The 19,407-nt window shown below is 35.2% G+C and overlaps 1 protein-coding gene across 1 annotated transcript in view; it reads right to left on the bottom strand.

Annotated features, from left to right (window-relative positions):
* Positions 1-19,407, bottom strand: part of LOC126974262 (uncharacterized) — a 36,707-nt gene that overhangs the window by 3,716 nt on the left and 13,584 nt on the right. Inside the window, exons 2-4 of the mRNA XM_050821716.1 lie at positions 4,906-5,085; positions 4,381-4,502; positions 1,298-1,538 (exon numbers count right to left, since the gene is read on the bottom strand). Coding sequence (XP_050677673.1) covers positions 1,298-1,538; positions 4,381-4,502; positions 4,906-5,085 — 543 coding nt within the window. The remainder of the gene's footprint in view (positions 1-1,297; positions 1,539-4,380; positions 4,503-4,905; positions 5,086-19,407) is intronic.

Here is a 19,407-nt window from a genome sequence, read left to right as displayed (position 1 = left end):
ACAGAGCTTTTTTATTCGGACTCTGTCGCCGAAGAATGTCAATCTCAATAATATAATAATGTCACTTATATATTATACTCCATAGGTTACACTTTTAACTTTTATATGAGGCGTTCATCTACAGTGTTGCTGTCAATTAAATTAGTACAATGTGCAACAACAAAACCCTGGATCGAGCTTCCTTCCGCGGTATTTCCAATTGCCCATGCCCAGTGGGAGGCCCATTTGCAATAAAGCCGGCTAGATTATAGGTACCACAACGGCGGCTGTTTCTGCCGCGATGCAGTAATGTGTAATATTACTGTGTTTCGGTCTGAAGGCTAGTGAAATTACTGGGCAAATGAGACTTAACATCTTATATCTCAAGGTGACCAGCGCAATTGTAGTGCCACTCAGATTATTTGGATTTTTCAAGAATCCTGAGCGGCACTGCGTTGAAATGGGTATCAATTACCATCAGCTGAACGTTGTGCTCGTTTCGTCCCTTATTTTCATAAACAAAAAAAATCTATATAAAACAGGTATAATAAACTAGTGCATGTTAGAGGCCTGCAGTACTTTCTTGTTCTTTTGGTATGCGAGTGAGCATGGTACTCGGTGATTACCAACCATCACGCGAACATCATTCTACTATTCCGTAATTTAAATTCAAATATTTGTATTCAAAATAGGATTCAAAATCACTTTTTGAACGTCAAAAACTACCACCCATTCAAAATAGACTGCCTCAGACCTGAGAAGAACGGGCGCAAGAAAGTCAGCAGGCTTGTTTTTTATATAAAAATATGGATTACAATGTGATATCGGACAATAAATATTTATAATTTAAGAGCCTGAGGGTGTTCGCTTCATTACCAGTCTGTGGTGTCATTAAGAAAATCATTTATGCTATAGTAACCTTTCCCACACAAACGTTTTTTAATAATTCTTTTAAATTTCGTAACAAATTAGTTTTGTACATTTTCTGGGATCATATTGTAGAAGCATATACATCGCCCAATAAGACTTACTAACTCGACTTAACCAAGTAGTAGGCATAACAAGTTTACGTTTGTTCCTCGCGTTAACATTATGAATGTCACAGTTTCTAGCAAATTCCTCAATGTGCTTATAAACATATATAATATTATCAAGAATATATTGAGAAGCAACAGCCAAAATGTTTATTTCTTTAAAAGGTTATAAATAGCGGGAACAGCTCTCCTCTGCAGCACAAAGATGGTTCTAATATCGGCTGTACTGCCCCATAACTATATACCATAGGAAATAATGTATGTAAAAAAGGAAACCAACGTACCTGCAACCAAGTCACCAAATCCAATGGTAGTAAGTGTAACAAATGCATAATATACTCCTGCAACAAAATCCCAACCCTCAAACACGACGAAAATACAGGCCGGTAGGAAGATGAAGAACAGGAAGCCTGGTACTAGATACAGAAAGATCTGACCCAGCATTCCGAGGTTGTTATAGAAGTAGTCCAGTTTATCGGCTCGTTTCTCATTTCGTTTCTTGTATTTACGATACACAGAAATGAGCTGAAATTGTGAAAATTATAACAATTATAGCAATTACCGTAGTTACTTAATAATATTACCTAAAAATACATTTATTAATACTAAAAAATTCACTTAGAAACACTATATACATGGGGCACACTAACGGACTTACAAATAGCATAAACCTAGAATATGTAAAATGTTTACAAATAGACATTTTGCTTACGAATGGTTGGACGTATAACGTTTCCCGCGTTTATTTGCAAGGCAGCTTGTCATTACGAAAACTTCAGAATTATCATTGTATTGACAGTGTCGTCAACGATAATGTAAACATTTTGCATTTTCTTTTTTTATCATCAGTTATAACTTTATACAAAGTTTATTTGTAAGGCCGTAAAATTTTGCACTTCTAGCTAATCGGATCTATTTGAATTTCGAATGTTACCTATATTTTTTGAAACGTTGCAAGACTCTTAGTAATAAAAAAACAACTGGCGGGAAATTTTTTGTCAATTGTTTTTTATTACACATCAAAGTTCTACGTACGTAACGAAAATAAAATTAAGGCGAAAAAATTTTAGAGCGATGATATTTTATGATTTCAAAAGTTCTCTCTCTCCGCTAGACTATGCCGCTCAACTTCAAAATGCTTTTGAGAGAGAAGCACCTTGCTTGAGCACCGTGAGGCAATGGTTTGCTGAATTTGTGAGAGGTCGGGTTTCTTTACATGTCGAATTTCGTGAAGGGCGGCCTTCAACTGCCGTCAACGAAAATAATGTGGCTACTTGAAGAAAACCCGCGGATTACCTATGAGATAATTCGCGGACTATTGGGGATTGGTATGAGCCAAATTCAGAAAATTTTACACGAAGAATTGGAAGTTCGGAAAGCTTGTTGTCGTTGGATCCCTGAATTGACAACGGAGCAGAAGCGGGCTCGCGTGGAATGATGCTCACAGATGGTAATGAAGTATGACCACGTACATTCTTATGCTGTTTATGACACTGCCACAGGAGACGAAACGTGGATTAATTGTTTTGAACCCGAAAAAAAATAGCAATCCTGTGAATGGGGTTTTGAAAATGAGAAAAGGCCAACAAAAGTGAGGCAGGCGGGAAACGTTGGTAAAAAAATTATCACTTTTTTTTTTCGGATCCCATCTGCAAATTCCACTTTTAAGATGAAGATCAAAACAGTGTTAATGCCGAGTGGTATTCTACCATTTGTTTACCCAGGGTGTTTAAAAAAGTTCGCGAAAGACGACCAAAAAGCCGCGTTCTCCTACATCATGACAACGCTCCTCTGGAAACAAATGGCGCTCTGAGAGAGAAGAAGCGGCGTAAGAAACTCTCCCACCATTCTTTTTTTTTGCGCTCTTTTCAATAAAACTATACAATATTGTACAGTCATTTCTATCGCTATAAAACAATCACAATCTAGTCCCAGGCTGTCCGATCACTTAGATATTCGGCAGAGGAGTAATAGGATTTACGACAGAGGCATTTTTTTATAAAACATTTAAATTTATTTATGGATAATGCCTGAACAGTGGCTGGGACTTTATTATAGAAGTGTATACATTTATCCTTAAAGCTATTATGTATCTTATGAAGCCTAAGACAGAGCTATCAAATCTATAAGGCTCTTGGATAACTTCTAAATGCCGTTCATGCCGATGCACTCCAAAAACCATTATCTCTACCCTAAAGAGAAGAAATATGTATATTTTGTGAAGGACATTTTCATCTGGTGTTACGTTAAAACATCATATTTTGTGTATCTATCACGTTTATCATTGGTAGTCTTCCGAAGTGCTCTTAAACCTGATCCCTGCCGCCGAGTCCCACACTAAAAATCTTCAATACCACCCTCACCATCTGGATATGAAGCCTTCCTCCACTGTACGGTTTTCAATGAAGTTTCTTCCACGTACGACCAAACGGTGGAATGTAGTGTACTTCTAGATTAATCCAACATTAATACTTTTTAAGATTTGGGATAGCAAGAGAGCATGGGGTGACTTGTACGCTCGTATGTTCTCTGTTTGCATTTATAATAAGAATAATATAATTCGGTGGTTTCGCTTTATATAGTACATTATAACATTATAGGTAAATACACTTTTATAATTAGGTCCCAGCCACTGTTCAGGCATTATCTATAAATAAATTTAAATGTTTTATTAAAGCATTAAGTGATCAGACGCGCTGAGACTAGATTATGATTATTTTATAGCAATAACAATGACGATACAATATTGTATATTTTATTAAAATGAGCGCAATAAAAGAATGCTGGGAGAGTTTCGTGTGCCGCTTCTTCTCTGTCAGAGCGCTATTTGTTTCCGCAGCGGTAGAAATGTTATAAATTACATCAAAAATAATTCTAACGGAATCAATTTTGAGCCTTACCTTTTATGCCTTGTTATGCCTATAAACTAAAGTAATCTAATTGCGACGTATCACCCAGTGGGAGGCTCCTTTGCACATGATGCCGGCTAGATTATGGATACCACGACGGCGCCTATTTCTGCCGTCAAGCAGTAATGTGTAAGCATTATTGTGTTTCGTTCTGAAGGGCGCCGTAGCTAGTGAAATTACTGGGCAAATGAGACTTAACATCTTGTGTCTCAAGGTGACGAGCGCAATTGAAGTGCCGCTCAGATTTTTTGGGTTTTTCAAGAATCCTGAGCGGAAAACAAAATCATTTTTACTTTTGACACACAGTCTTTCGAAAGTAAATGGTGCAAAAACAGTCAAATGAATCTATTTTAGTTTGTCTACGTCTAAGTGAAAGAATAAACAAAATATTAAGCGAAGTCGTTGTTGAAAGTTTACTTTTCAGATTAGTGATAGTCTCCAACTTAACATAAGCTCACCTGCATTCCAAAGTATTCACCAAGATTGGCGAGCAGAATACCATTGATGGGAATGCCGAATAGACCATAAAATATCATTAATATCCTTCCAAGATGTGTTGTTGGAGCTAAATTGCCATATCCTGAAAAAATTACAAACAACATTAATTTTATTATCATCACCATCATCATCAGCCGGAAGACGTCCACTGCTGGACAAATGCCCCCCCCAAAGATCATCCAACATCATAAGATATAAGATGAGCCATCATCCAACTTATTATTATTATCTCATCAAATTTTATTATATCTGATCCTAATTTATAACAATGAATACAAAAGTTCTTTGGCTACTTATTTGTACGTTTCAATACGAAAAAAAAATTTTTTTTTCGGATTTTTAACACGTTCTCTTTGTTCACGTTTACGAATCATCTATGTGCATCGATTAGGGCGTAGAAACACTGAGAAAAAGATTTTTACTTAGTCCATTTATAAATTTACCAATTTTCAATATATTTACAGTAATAATAATTATTATATTACCTATAGTGCTCACGACGGTGTACGAGAAGAAGAAAGAGTGATAGAAGTCCCATTTGTAAGGAGGCTCTTCATCCTCAGTGGTGTAGTTGTACATGGATTTGCCGCAGTAGTCTGATAACTTGCGGAGGATACCGTCCTGCTTCTGAGGGTCATTTGGAATGTAGTTCTCGTAGAGTAAATCTGAAATATAAAATGACATAATCCATTATATCTGCACTCGCCGACCGATGCTGCTTTTTTAAAGGCTTTAAAGGCTTTTATTTTCTCAAAATTGATTCCTTTAGAATTCTTTTTGATGTCATTTCTAATAACTACTAGATACTACTACCGCTTCGGAAACAAATGGCGCTCTGAGAGAGAAGAAGCGGCGCAAGAAACTCTCCCAGCATTCTTTTTTTGCGCTCTTTTCAATTAAAATATACAATATTGTACAAAATAATCACAATCTAGTCCCAGGCTGTCCGATCATTTAGATATTCAGCAGTGGAGTAATAGGATTTACGACAGAGCCATTTTTTTATAAAACATTTAAATTTATTCATAGATAATGCCTGAACAGTGGCTGGGACTTTATTATAGAAGTAAAAGCTATTATGTATCTTATGAAGCCAATAGAATTAGTTACAAGCAATCCCTTATTTCTAGTGTTTTAATAATGAAAATCACTATAAAGAGCAAAAAGGTGGCGTCACAAGCCGAACGCTTGAGTCGATCATATATCTCTATCACTTGTTCCTCACTCTCGCTTGCACGCTCGGCATAAACGGAACGTGACAATTTTTTGTGAGTGCAGCCGGCATTCATCGCTTTGTAGGATATCCCGTCAAAAAATAAACACCTTTAATCGTCTGTTGATCATTAAAACTTTTTAATGAAAACGTGACCACACGAGCAATGCAGTTTTTTTATGAATGAATTATTTCAGCTGATGGTAATTGATACGTCCTGCCCTGTAATTCTGAGCGGTACTATAACTGCGCTCGTCACCTTCATCATAGAGTCATAAGATGTTAAGTCTCATTTGCCCAGTAATTGCAGTGCTCAAGATTCTTAAAATAACCAAAATTCTAATCTACATTACGCTTGCCATTTTGTGATAAAAATTTTTAAGACTCATTAGTCAAGTAATTTCACTAGCAATGGCGCCCTTCTCGTGTTGCTTCTCTCGTCACTTTTTACACGCTTTATATTAGCTTCACTTTTATGTTTGTATGTATGTTTGTAACTGACTCCCTTAGACGCTATTTTGACCCACTTTAAACGGCCAGATTTCATTCAAGCTTTGTAAATTTAACGAGGACCGATAAAAATACACTAATTTGATAAGATTAGTCCATTATTCAAATTGCAAAATAAGATTTTTGCCAATTTATATAATTTTTATCTATAGTCGATAAAGCAGGAATTGATGTTAAAGTACTTAATAGTTTTATAAATACGCTTTTATAGAAAATTTAACTAAAAATGAATATAAATAATAGTTTAAAAAACTAAAAAACACTCTTTATATAAAATTCAACTAAAAAATAGAAAATAAATTTTAATAAATTTAAATTGAAAATAGTGTAAAAAAAATATTTTATTGTTAAAAAAGGGTGGGGTGCTTTTTAAGATATTATTAAAATAATAATTCTTCTACACTCCACGCTTTTTTTTATAAGAAAATATATTTAGTTACACTATTTTCAATAAAAAAAAATATTGAATTAGGCGTTACTTTGCGGAAATCCATAATTATACAAATGATTTGAGTTTTCTTTAGTGTTAATTCCGCCAATATTTGTTTTTAAAACAATTCGACACGTGTTTCGCCTCTACTCGAGACATCCTCAGGACGTGTTGTCTCGCCAAAATCTGGCACGAAACAAATATTGGCGGAATTAACACTAAAGAAAACTTAAATCATTTCTACTATTTTCAATTTAAATTTATTAAAATGTATTCTTTAATAAAACAAACTAAAGAAGAATACTCATTACCTACTTACTATATTTCATAGGAGTGAAAGGAATAAATGGATTAAAAAAAAACATAAAGCAACAAAAGCCTAAAAAGCAAATTAGTTCCATGAATTAAACTAATTGAATTGTTTCTGTTTCTCTTAATTTTTTATCACAGTCAGCCAATTTAATGCTCTAATTAACATTGATTCACGCTGCTTTTTTGGTTACTTTTTCTGGAATCTCATTACAGGGGCCTGTTTAAATCGACGATATTTGTAAAAAAATATTTGGTGACTGATTTTATTGTATTACGTTAATAATAATAATAATTATAAATCCTTTTATTTCAGGCTACAGGGCCCATAAAATAAATACCTTATAGCGTAACATACATATTAAATAGAACTTTTTTTTTAGTTGTAATAATAATAAATCCTTTTATTTCAAAATAATAATAAATCCTTCTATTTCACCTACTCAAGTTAATTTGTCTATAGGTAAAGATTTGGATCATGGTTCTGGATTTTGTGACATCGAAAATGGGATTAGAGATGTATTTTTTGATATTTCGGTACTAATACGAGTGTCATGACTGGGGTTTGACTACGAACTCAGAGACAGAGAACAGACATGGAATATAAATACAATATGGAAGATGACGACAAAATAATTGATTGTCGAGATGAAATTAGACGTACTTAATATAACTGTACTAGGAAATATATCTGTCGAGATAACGGAATTATTTTGTTTTGTGATTAAGTTTTCTTTCATTTTTTAATGTTTTCATTTTGTTGAATGGTAAATAGTACAACTATGTATTTGAAAGCAGAAAATTTAATGATAGGCAAATAATAATACGCCAAAAATACTCACACCTTGGCTGAAACTGACCTGTGAAGGCCTCAAACCATTTCTATCAACTAATTTATGTTGCTAGCAGTGAATTACGAAAGACAGATGTAAACAATCAAAGCTCAAGTTCACCATCCATTTGCAGGAGTCAGGTGGATGCAAAGGGCGCAATACCAGTCGTTATGGTGACCATTTGCAGAGGTCAAACAGACCTTTTACCAGTGGGAGGCTCCTTTGCACAGGATGCCGGCTAGATTATGGATACCAAAACGGCTCCTATTTCTACTGTGAAGCAGTAATGTGTGAGCATTACTGTATTTCGGTCTGAAGGGCGCCGTAGCTAGTGAAATTACTGGGCAAATGAGCGTTCCCATCTTATGTCTCAAGGTAACGAGCGCAGTTGTAGTGCCACTCAGAATCTTTGGTTTTTTCAAGAATCCTGAGCGGCACTGCATTGTAATGGGCAAGGCGTTACAACAACCATCAGCTGAACATCCTGCTCGTCTTGTCCCTTATTGTCATAAAAAAGAACCTACGTCAACTCGGAGATGGACGTCTCTTTGCTGATGATCTAATAGAGACAGAAAGTTTGGTTTGTGGTCACGGAAATCATTAACAGTTTTAGTATTCAATTGAATGCTTATATGCCGCCGTACACTTGAAAGGGAGGAGTGGTTTTTATTGTCATCTGATTACCATTAAACGGACATAAAATCGTATTACGGCTATGTATCAATTCAATCAAACTATTATTCTATCGAAGGTCGGAGTCACTGTCAAGATCATTGTGAAGGATACTTACTTTGTATTGTTGACGTCAGTTCCGAAAAACATTTTTTGACGTGAAATTAGCTTCATTGGGAGACATTAAAGAATCTATGGATTCAGGGTATATTCCGATATGCACTGCGAGCACTGCACAGTGCTATCACTGTTGAAAAATTCGTTCCGTTATGGACTGCCAGTATACTGCCGCAGTACCCTAGGGAAATATATGATGTCATAAATGGCCGCCATATTCTATTGTGAGCACTGGCATTTTCAAGGTAAGTTTCTCGCAGTACTTTGATCACGTGATCTGTCAAAACCACTCGAGTGCCTAACGTTTTATAAACAATACCTTCAGTTTAACCCAAAAATTTTTTTAATTTGACAGTACTCAAACTATAGTTGTTTTTAATGAGCTAGAAAACTTTAACACACTTATTTGAATGCTGCGTCAAATCCGGCTGACAGTATACGGGATTGCGTTCCGTATTAAATAGTAACCAGTGTAACTGGAAATAAAGGAACGGCTTCGCAGTATACTAAATTGACGTCAAACTGTACAGTGGTCGTAGTACATATCGGAACATACCCTTAGCTTAGTGTTTTATCTTAGCTTATAGCACACGATAGCTCATGTATCACGCATCAATTGTAACGTTGAGTGATGACAGTAAGTCTTTTAATCCAGGCGGGGGTAACGTTACTCCTTTTTATGGTATTTATACTGCATTATATCATTTCTGTTTATTATTTCGTATAACTTATGACTTGAAAACCTTACGATCACCATTTGTTTCAATCGTCGCTGCTCGTTCAGAACTATCGATCGTGTACATAAGATATTAGTACCTATTATAATATTTATAGAGAATATATATACTTGTCAAATACATAAATTAAAATATAGAGGTTGTGTGAAGTTGCGGCGCCTATTTCTGCTTTGAAGCAGTAATGTTTAAGCATTACTGTGTTTCGGTCTGAAGGGCGCCGTAGCTAGTGAAATTACTGGGCAAATGAGACTCAACATCTTAAGTCTCTAGGTGACGAGCGCAATTGTAGTGCCGCTCAGAATTTAAGGGTATTTCTTAGAATCCTGAATGGCATTGCAATGTTATGGGCAGGACGTATCAACTGAACGTCCTGCTCGTCTCGTCCCTTACTGTCATTAAAAAAAAAGTTGGAAAGTGCTTCTGAAAAGCAAACTAACATTGCCATAAAATACTGTATGAAATATTGAAGCAGTACCGCGAACGAGAATAGAATTAATGTGTCCGGACAAATTAACAATGGTGTTCATCTGCGGCTGGAAGAGTTAGTATGAATTCTAACTCACTACTGTACACTGCAAAGAAAACACTTCCCAGATGAGGCAATGGCTGAAATTTTATCAGAAATCTCGATGAAAATATCGGCATGTACGCGTATTTAGTATTATAATAAGCAATTAGGAATCGGAGGCTTCTTTGTACAGGATGCAGCCTAGATTATGGGTACCACAGCGGTCTGACCTGTCAAGGCCTCAAACCGTTTGCATCAGCTAATTTGTGTTGCTAGCAGTGAATTACGAAAGACAGATGTATACAATCAAAGCTCAAGTTCACCATCCATTTGCAGGAGTCAGGTGGATGCGAAGGGCACAATACCAGTCGTTATGGTGACCATTTGCAAAGGACAATCAGACCTTTTACCAGTGGGAGGCTCCTTTGCGCAGGATGCCGGCTAGATTTTGATACCAACACGGCACCTTTTTCTGTCGTGAAACAGAAATGTGTTAACATTACTGTGTTTCGGTGTGAAGGGCGCTGTAGCTAGTGAAATTACTGTGAAAACGAGATTTTACATTAGTAACCGACCAAACTTTATTTTTTTTTATTAATTTGAGAGACAATCTGGTAAGAGGCTCACAATCCGCAAACCAGAGATGAAGTAATACATTCTGGCCTTGAAATGAGAATATTCGCTAAACTTGCAGGCCCCTGTATCGGTTCGAAGTTACCCAGCCGGCAGTTGATTCCACGAGTGGCTTTGGGGTCGAAAATGTTTCTTGTGAAATTCGTCTAGAAAGCCAGAACCACGTAACATTTAGGAGTATAATTTTTAAGCTGTGTTTATAAAAGAGAATTCACTTCCATCTCTATATTTTATATTGTATGCCTATATCAACCCTTACAGCTTGAAGCCAAGCTCAAGCCGTATGAGTTGTTGCATTATCATGACATTATAACGTTAATCCGTCTCACTCCGAATTGTGCCATAATTGTTCCAAGTTGAGTATCTTACCCTACAATTCACATTCCCAGTTGTTGTTTGCCAGGATCTGTGGAAGCTGTAGTGAACTACACCACAAGGAGACCAGCCACCAAACAATATTCATCACTTTTGTATAGGTCAGCTTGCTACATCATTTGATGACGATAGTTCAGTGGTAAGTTACCCCGCGCAAAGTTCTAGAGGAACCTAGGTTCAAATCTAGGTACATTATGAACATAAGGGTTTTTTTCCGAGTAATATATTTATAGGTATTCATGTACTTTGTATTAAATATATTGTATCTTGTACTATATCAAATCAAATCAAATCAAAAATCAGTTTATTCACGTAGGTCACGGAAATGACACTTATGAATGTCAAAAAAAATATTTTTCGTAAAGGGTTGAGCCAATGAGAAGAAGTAGCAAGAAACTCATTGCCACTCTTTTATATCAAGATTTACATTTACATCGATTTACAAATCATTTCAATTACAATATAATATGTAAAACGATGCAACAAACACACTCAAACGCCAAATAGTCAATGTCTTACACGAGTAAGTCAAAAAAATAAATGTAAATTAATACAAAAGTTATTGAGTACAGTAACTGCATCATCCACATACACCATAAATAAATAAAGGTATTCTGTGAGCATTTTAAAAGCGATTATAAATAAATAAATATGTACATAACCATACATATATATACAAACAATAGCTTTTGAGAATCTGAAACCGAGTCTCCGGCAACAGGATCATCCTGCCACCACAAGCAGCGCCCGTTCACAAGCATGATGCATGAGCCAGCCATCGCCTCCCTCAACCATATTTTAGGGAAGGGGACGACCCGTCCCATGTCAGTGGGACCCACACCAGTGGGAGGCACCTTTGCACAGGATGCCGGCTAGATTATGGGTACCACAACGGCGCCTATTTCTGCCGTGAAGCAGTAATGTGTAAGCATTACTGTGTTTCGGTCTGAAGGGCGCCGTAGCTAGTGAAATTACTGGGCAAATGAGACTTAACATCTTGTCTCAAGGTGACGAGCGCAGTTTTAGTGCCGCTCAGAATTTTTGGGGGTTTCAAGAATCCTGAGCTGCACTGCATTGTAATGGGCAGGGCGTATCAATTACCATCAGCTGAAGGTCCTGCTCGTCTTGTCCCTTATTTTCATAAAAAAAAATGTCGCCGCCACAAGCAGTGACATATAGACAGAGTATGCCTAGTTTGGGACATGATAATTCGTGTAAGAAAAAGTGTGAGCGTATAATTTCTACGCGCGACTGAAGTAAAACTTAATAATAATTAACTTTAGGAATAATTAATAAAGGTTCCCAAATTCATTTTCTGCACTTTTGAGAATCTCGGTAACGATATCCATATTGTTGAAATCATAATTTTGAGCGGCGGCCATCTTGGATTTCAAAAATGACCCCAAAATCGTTCTCTGCACCCTCGAGCACCTCGGATAAGATATCCATATTGTCGAAATCATAAATTTGCGCGGCGGCCATGTTGGATTTCAAAAATGATCCCAAATTTTTTCTCGGCACCCTCGAGGACCTCGAATACGATATCCATATTGTTGAAATCATAAATTTGCGCGGCGGCCAACTTGGATTTCAAAAATGATCCCAAATTCGTTCTCTGCACCCTCGAGAACCTCGGATGCGATATCCATATTGTTGAAATCAACCTCATTTTTATAAATTTGCGCGGCGGCCATCTTGGATTTCAAAAATGATCTAAAATTCTTTCTCGGCACCCTCGAGAACCTCAGATACGATATCCATATTGTTGAAATCATATATTTGCGCGGCGGCCATCTTGGATTTCAAAAATGATCCCAAATTCGTTCTCTGCACCCTCGAGAACCTCGGATACGAAATCCATATTATTGAAATCATAAAGGAGAATGGGACTTTTGGGCCTGATGTTAACAAGTTGAAATATACTTAAAAAAAAAAGAGTATATTTTTCTGATGTACAATACAAAAATACTAGCTCATTTTGCAATCTACAAACCGAAAAAAAAACATTAAAATAAAGAAAATCGATTACAATGTAGTCGAATGAATATTTAATCGATTAAAATAACATTAAGATCCAGTTTTTTTATTTAAATAATATTAGTTTGGTGCATAGTTTATGTTAGAATGACAATATTATGGAATAAAATATATTATTTTCTAGGGAAAAACAGATCTGAGCAATTATTTTATTTAGTCAATAAATCGATTGACATAAAAAATCGATACTAGTGAAATCCTTCTTCCTCATCGCTAAGTACACTTTGACAATGACAGTTTGACAGATCATTTCATTTCTTCGTCAGTGCCACTTCGTTTCTTGTTGTATTTGTTGAGTTACCGACTTGTTAACTACCTAGGTACCCAATTGAATTCCAAGGAAAGTTGTCTGTAGCAGTCTGTTTTACAGTTCATGTATATATTATTCTTATCTGAGCAAATAAACTGATGTTTTATTTCAGGTAAATTATTATATCTAATTACCAACTGTCTAATACTATAATGCAAAAAAATGTCGTTATAGTAGAAGTTAGGTATACGTAGATAGGTAGGTACTTTTTTATCTAAAAAAAACAAGGTTGGTACCTAGCTAATATAAGTATTTCATAAATCCTTAGCAACTAGGCATTTAATAAACCTACTGTAGATCAGCTGTCAATATATAGTTTAAAACATAACCTCATTTTTATATCTTCGATTGCTCAGCTCCCAGATTGACAAATCTTGCTAAATTTTCAATTGTGGATTATTTAAATGTAATCTTTTAGATGGTTCTACTTTCATCTTGTTATCACCTGGGCCCAGAAATGTATGGAAGCGTTTCAATCTCCTTTGCGCGGCGGCCATCTTGGATTTCAAAAATGATCCCAAATTCTTTCTCGGCACCCTCGAGAACCTCGGATACGATATACATATTGTTCAAATAATATTTTGGCGCGGCGGCCAAAATAATAGTTTTATAAATAATAGCTGGCAACGGCGCCTCTATCGTTTCGCCTTTTCGTTTCTTCGAGTTTCAAATCACAACGATTCTAAAGAAGTTTCACTACAAAAAGAGCTAATTTTGTTTGAGAGGCATTGTTTAAATGTTTGCTTATGATTATTGTATGGAATTCGTTTTTACCACAAGTCCCAATTATCCCCAAAATCCCTTTATTTCTTTGCCGTTGTAAGTAGGGCCCTAACAACAGCCAAATTTTTTTGTTTTATATCTGTGGAAGGTATGAATAATGAATGAATTTATGACTCGTGAGCAATTCGTAACCAATATTTACATAGTTTATTATTTACTGGCGTTATCGTATCATACAAATGACATTATGCATATTGGATTAAATTGCAAGAATCAACATCATACAGATTTCCTCTATGTAAATCCTTAACGATGTCTCATAAATCGTGGTAAAAGGAAAATCAAATAGAAAAGTATGTACATCACAATAATTTGATTATTTTATTTTCCATCTGGCTGCCCTTATGGCCAGATAAACAATAACGGCTTTACAAATAAACTTGGTGTAATACTTATAACTGAGAATAAGCTAAGAATATTTATAATGCTTACATATAGACATTTTGCAGATTGGTTTATTCGGCAAAATTTCCCGCGTTTATTTGCAAGACTGCTTCACATTCGGAAAACTTCAGAATTATTATTGTATTGACAGTGTTGTCAGCGATATGTTCAACATTTTACATATTCTTGGTTTGGTTACTTTGTTGTAGTAAAGTAGACCAGAAGGAGGCTCCTTTGCACAGGATGCCGGCTTGATTATGGGCACCACAACGGTGCCTATTTCTGCCGTGAAGCAGTAATGTGTAAGCATTCATGTGTTTTGGACTGAAGGGCGCCGTAGCTACTGAAATTACTGGGCAAATGAGACTTAACATCTTATGTCTCAAGGTGACCAGCGCAGTTGTAGTGCCGCTCAGAATTTTTGGAGTTTTTCAAGAATCCTGAGCGGCGCTGCATTGTAATGGGCAGGGCGTATCTATTACCATCAGCTGTACGTCCTGCTCGTTTCATCCCTTATTTTCATTTAAAAAAAGTAGTAGTAGGTAGCGTACTATTAATAATGTTTTGGATGAGGATGGTCAAATGATCCCGTACTTTGATGACTGAAACAAAAAAATGTGAAACTCCATTCATTTCATAAATGGACGAACGCTCGTGTCAAATATAGTTTATTTTTGGGCTCATCTATGCAAATAAATGGAGAGCCGTTTTTTTCCTTCGCTTATACTTCGAAAACTACTGAACCGATCGGAGTAATACTAATACCATCAAATGAAGTCATGTTTCGGAAAAAGTCAGTATATAATTTATGGTAATTATGATATGGCAATATTTTTGACTTAGAAATACCTATATATTCGCAATACAAATAATTCAGTCAATGACATTTTATTTACATATAATTATGACAATTCGTACAACGAACTGAAACAGCGTACAACAATGTTCTTAATTAAATGACAAAACAACGTTTGCCGGGTAAGCACTTGTATGTAAATATATAACAAACGATGGTATGACAAAACTAAAGAATGATAGATAAAGAAAAGAGTGATAGACTACGCCCTCATAGGTTTTGCTTACGTATCAATCTAACAATTGAATTGGAATTTGTTTACAGTTGACAGTAAGGTAAGTAGCGCCTCAAGCTGCCCATATTATTTTTGTCCACTTTCTTGTTTTTCTCTTATCATATGTCCTATCCATCGCCATTTTAGTGTTCTGCATATTGATTTTGCTTCTTTGAATTTAGTCATACTTTTTATATCTTTCAATTTTTCTTTATCTCTTCTTTTAACTCCGATTACGCTACTTTCTATGCTGCTTTGACAGACATTTATTTTATTTGATAATTGTTGGAGAGCGAGCATGACGGGTCTATCTCATTCAATAGTCACAAAATAAAGGGCACAGTGTGCCTAAAAAAGATTTCATTCCAAGTATTGTTTTTGAGACCTACTAATGAAGATACCAATCAGCGACGGCCTCATAAACTAACGAACTGTAAAATTGTTAAAATATCATTGTCTTACAATATCACTATAGTCATGTGTCTACTGTGCTATAGTGTACCCCTTACATTACAATGTCACTAAACCAGGCCGTTAAATTGTAAGAAATGAAGTCGATTGACAATCTACCGGTTAATTATAAGTATTACTAGTATACACATCAACGTAAGTAAATATTGCATACTTTAATTAACAATTATTATTAGTTAATAGGTTTCTATGTTGCATTATGAAATATGGTATAATTTCTAACAACATTTCGTGTTTATTTACTTATAATACCAGTTTGCGATCATCACATCTAACTCTGTGATCACGATATTGAATCTGCGGCTTCTGTGTTGAGGACACTCGTGTTTATTCATCTTATAAAAATTACGTATTCTTTTGAATAATGTAACAAATTGATTTTGTAAAGTCTATGACATAATAGCTTTCAGTAATACATCATCTGTAAAAAGTGATTTGATAATTTTCGTATATTATCTTTAAGAATTGAAAATTTAATTGATGGCTCTGTGCGTGATTTTCTTTAACCGACGAAAAAGGAAGACCGTTCTCTATTCGACCATATATTATATTTTTAAAGTAAAACTAATCACGCCGAATCTACGTAGGTTAATTGGCTAATCTTTGAACCGTTAATGCTGCAGAACTAAGTCTATTAGCCAATCCTTCAATATGGAGGCCCCATTGTAATTTGGAATAAAGAGAAATTCCAAGAAAAATATGGTATATTCCACAGGTTTTATCGCCTCTACGTTTAACAAAACACCCGCATTTACATTTTTGATATTTGGTTCGGTAAAATTTATATATTTCCTTTTCTTGCTATTTAAAATTAGGTTATTAGCGCTAAATCAGTAAACGATGTTGCTTCCTGACCAGCGATGAATGTTGAACACAAGCAAAGGTCTTAGATAAATCACAGAAGATAGCAAGTGCATTCTTTGATTTCTCCCAGGTGTCAAAAATATTCTTGATCAGTTCAACACTTGCATCCGTTGTTGAACGTCCCCTAGTAAAGCCAAATTGTTTCATATGAAGTAGCTTATGAGAGTTAAAGTAAGTAAGCATTTGGCTTAAAATTATTGTTTCAAAAATTCTAGTAACTCTATCTAAAAACGGATACAGGACGATAGTTATTCGGGTCAGAAGTGCAACCCGACTTAAATATTGGTGCAATTAATTCAATAATTAAAAGCTTTTGAATAGAATAAAATAGAATAAAAATTTATTAAATCTAAACCACCACCACATAATTATTAAATAACAAACCAGAAAGAGTAATAAATTCTTAGAAATAACTAATAAAACCAATTAAATAATACAATTTATAGCTAAAAACGAAAAAGGTAGTGTGCGGCAGTAAATGTCAACAAATCGATCTAACTCAGTAATAAGCTGCAATGGCGTGGCGCCAATGTAGCACTGGTCTTCAGTAACCCCAACATTATTGAGTCTTGGAGTAGCAGCGACTAGTAATTTTTTGAAATTATAGTTATGAATATAATTGAATAGAATTTTTGTATTTTAATTCTTAAAAAAATGAATAAAAGGAATTGAACGTAAAAAGATCATTTTAGATCTTAACGAAACTTGAAAAATCAAAAAATATGTGGTTATAAATAATAAATAAATGTTAATATAAATTATGGTATAAAAATTAAAAGAGGTACAAGCAGTTACACAGGTTTATAAATGTCATTAAGTAGGTAATTTTTAGTTTTTATTTTGAATGGTATTACAGCAAGGTATGGCATGCTATGACATCAATTATTGAACTTGTAATTTTAACAGAAATGCCCCATATAAACTCTATATTTTTCAATTCTCCTATTCACAGGAACAAACGTAAACTTTTTAATTGTAGTACTTTTATTTAACTCAATATTAAAAGAGGCTAATTAACCAAAGTGGTCTGATCTCAGCTTGGTTATTATTGACTGAGTAATGGGTTTATAATAGTTGGTAAATATATTATCAATACAGCTATTGGAGATGTCGGTTGTCTAGTTGGCTCTAAGAAGATATTGATAATATGATTTGAACAAAGATCTGAATCAAATACTGGTGGTGGGTTAATGCTTTAATAAGTATTCCTGTGTTTCGGCCTGAAGGGCGCCGTAGCTAGTGAAATTACTGGGCAAATGAGACTTAACATCTTATGTCTCAAAGTGACGAGAGCAGTTGTAGTGTCGCTCAGAATTTTTGAGTTTTTCAAGAATCCTGAGCAGCACTGTATTGTAATAGGCAGGGCTTATCAATTACCATCAGATGAACGTCCTGCTCATCTCGTCCTTTATTGTCATAAAAGACCCGGTTAGTGGAGGAAGACGACGAAAGTTGTCAAAGCCGTGGCAAATTATTGTGAGTTATTTACTCCTACCTGTGCGGAAGAAGAAATTACTGAAATAAGTAACAGAAAATTAATGATTGATGATTTTAATTAGAATTTGCAAACATAATAAATAAGTTAATATAAAAAAGCTAATAAAAATAAAAAATAAAGTTCAAAATAGTGGAAGCTAGCTTACTTTTAGTTAAAGTTAAAGTTTTGATTTTAATACGATATATATACGAGACGAATAATAAATAATGTAAATATTATGATAACTATAATAGTTGCCAATAGTTAATCGGATATGTAATATCTTGATAGCCCTGAGTCAGTGACGTAGGTTGACTTACCCAAGACGGGGTAATTTACTGCAACGTATCACGTACAATAGATATATTAGAAAAGCCGCATTTCCTGTCGATCAATCAAACATTCAGAAAACTCGGCCACTGAGGACGTGATATGTCCTCAATGTTTTCCTTATAACTTAAACAAATGCTGAATGTTAATGATTTTCGAGTTTCCGTGTCTAATAGTGACCTTGCATGGTTAAGGTGCGAAAAGGTAAATAACATTTGATCATTATGTTTTCAAGACCAGTACTACCGCTCCCGAACGCATAAACATTTAATTCCATATAAATCTAACGTAAAAAATCCATCTCGTGTCATATGCAGGAGGAAATCTGACCATCATAACAACTTTGTCATAAAAAGATAGTAATGGGGAGCATAATTAACCTCCAGATCATGGTATACCTAGAAAGTCACCACCAACGACCGATAGTGCGGTTTTCGCCATGGTCGACAGGCGATCTCCTGTTACATGGGGCACACTTAAAGTCAAAAGTTTTGCACTTCTAGCTAATCGGACTTATTTGAATTTCGATTATTATATTTTTTGAAACGTTGCAACCTTCTTAGTAATAAAACAAAACAATTGGCGGGAAATCATTTGTCAATTGTTTTTTATCACACATCAAAGTTCTAAGTATTCATGCAAAGTGCAACGATCTTATTAATTCGAAGGAATTAAGTCGAAAAGATTTTAGAGCGATGATTTTTTATGATTTTAAAAGTTCTCTCACTCCGCAAGACTGTACCGTTCGACTTCAAAATGCTTTTGGGTGAGAAGCACCTTGCTTGAGCTCCGTGAGGCGATGGTTTGCTGAATTTGAGAGAGGTCGGGTTTCTTTGAATGACGAATTTCGTGAAGGGTGGCCTTCAACTGCCGTCAACGAAAATAATGTGACTACTGTTATGCGGCTAATTGAAGAAAACCGGC

This window comes from Leptidea sinapis, chromosome 32 (genome assembly GCF_905404315.1).
Source record: "Leptidea sinapis chromosome 32, ilLepSina1.1, whole genome shotgun sequence".
NCBI classification, from domain to species: Eukaryota; Metazoa; Arthropoda; class Insecta; order Lepidoptera; family Pieridae; genus Leptidea; species Leptidea sinapis.
This window is presented reverse-complemented; position numbering and strand designations above follow the sequence as displayed.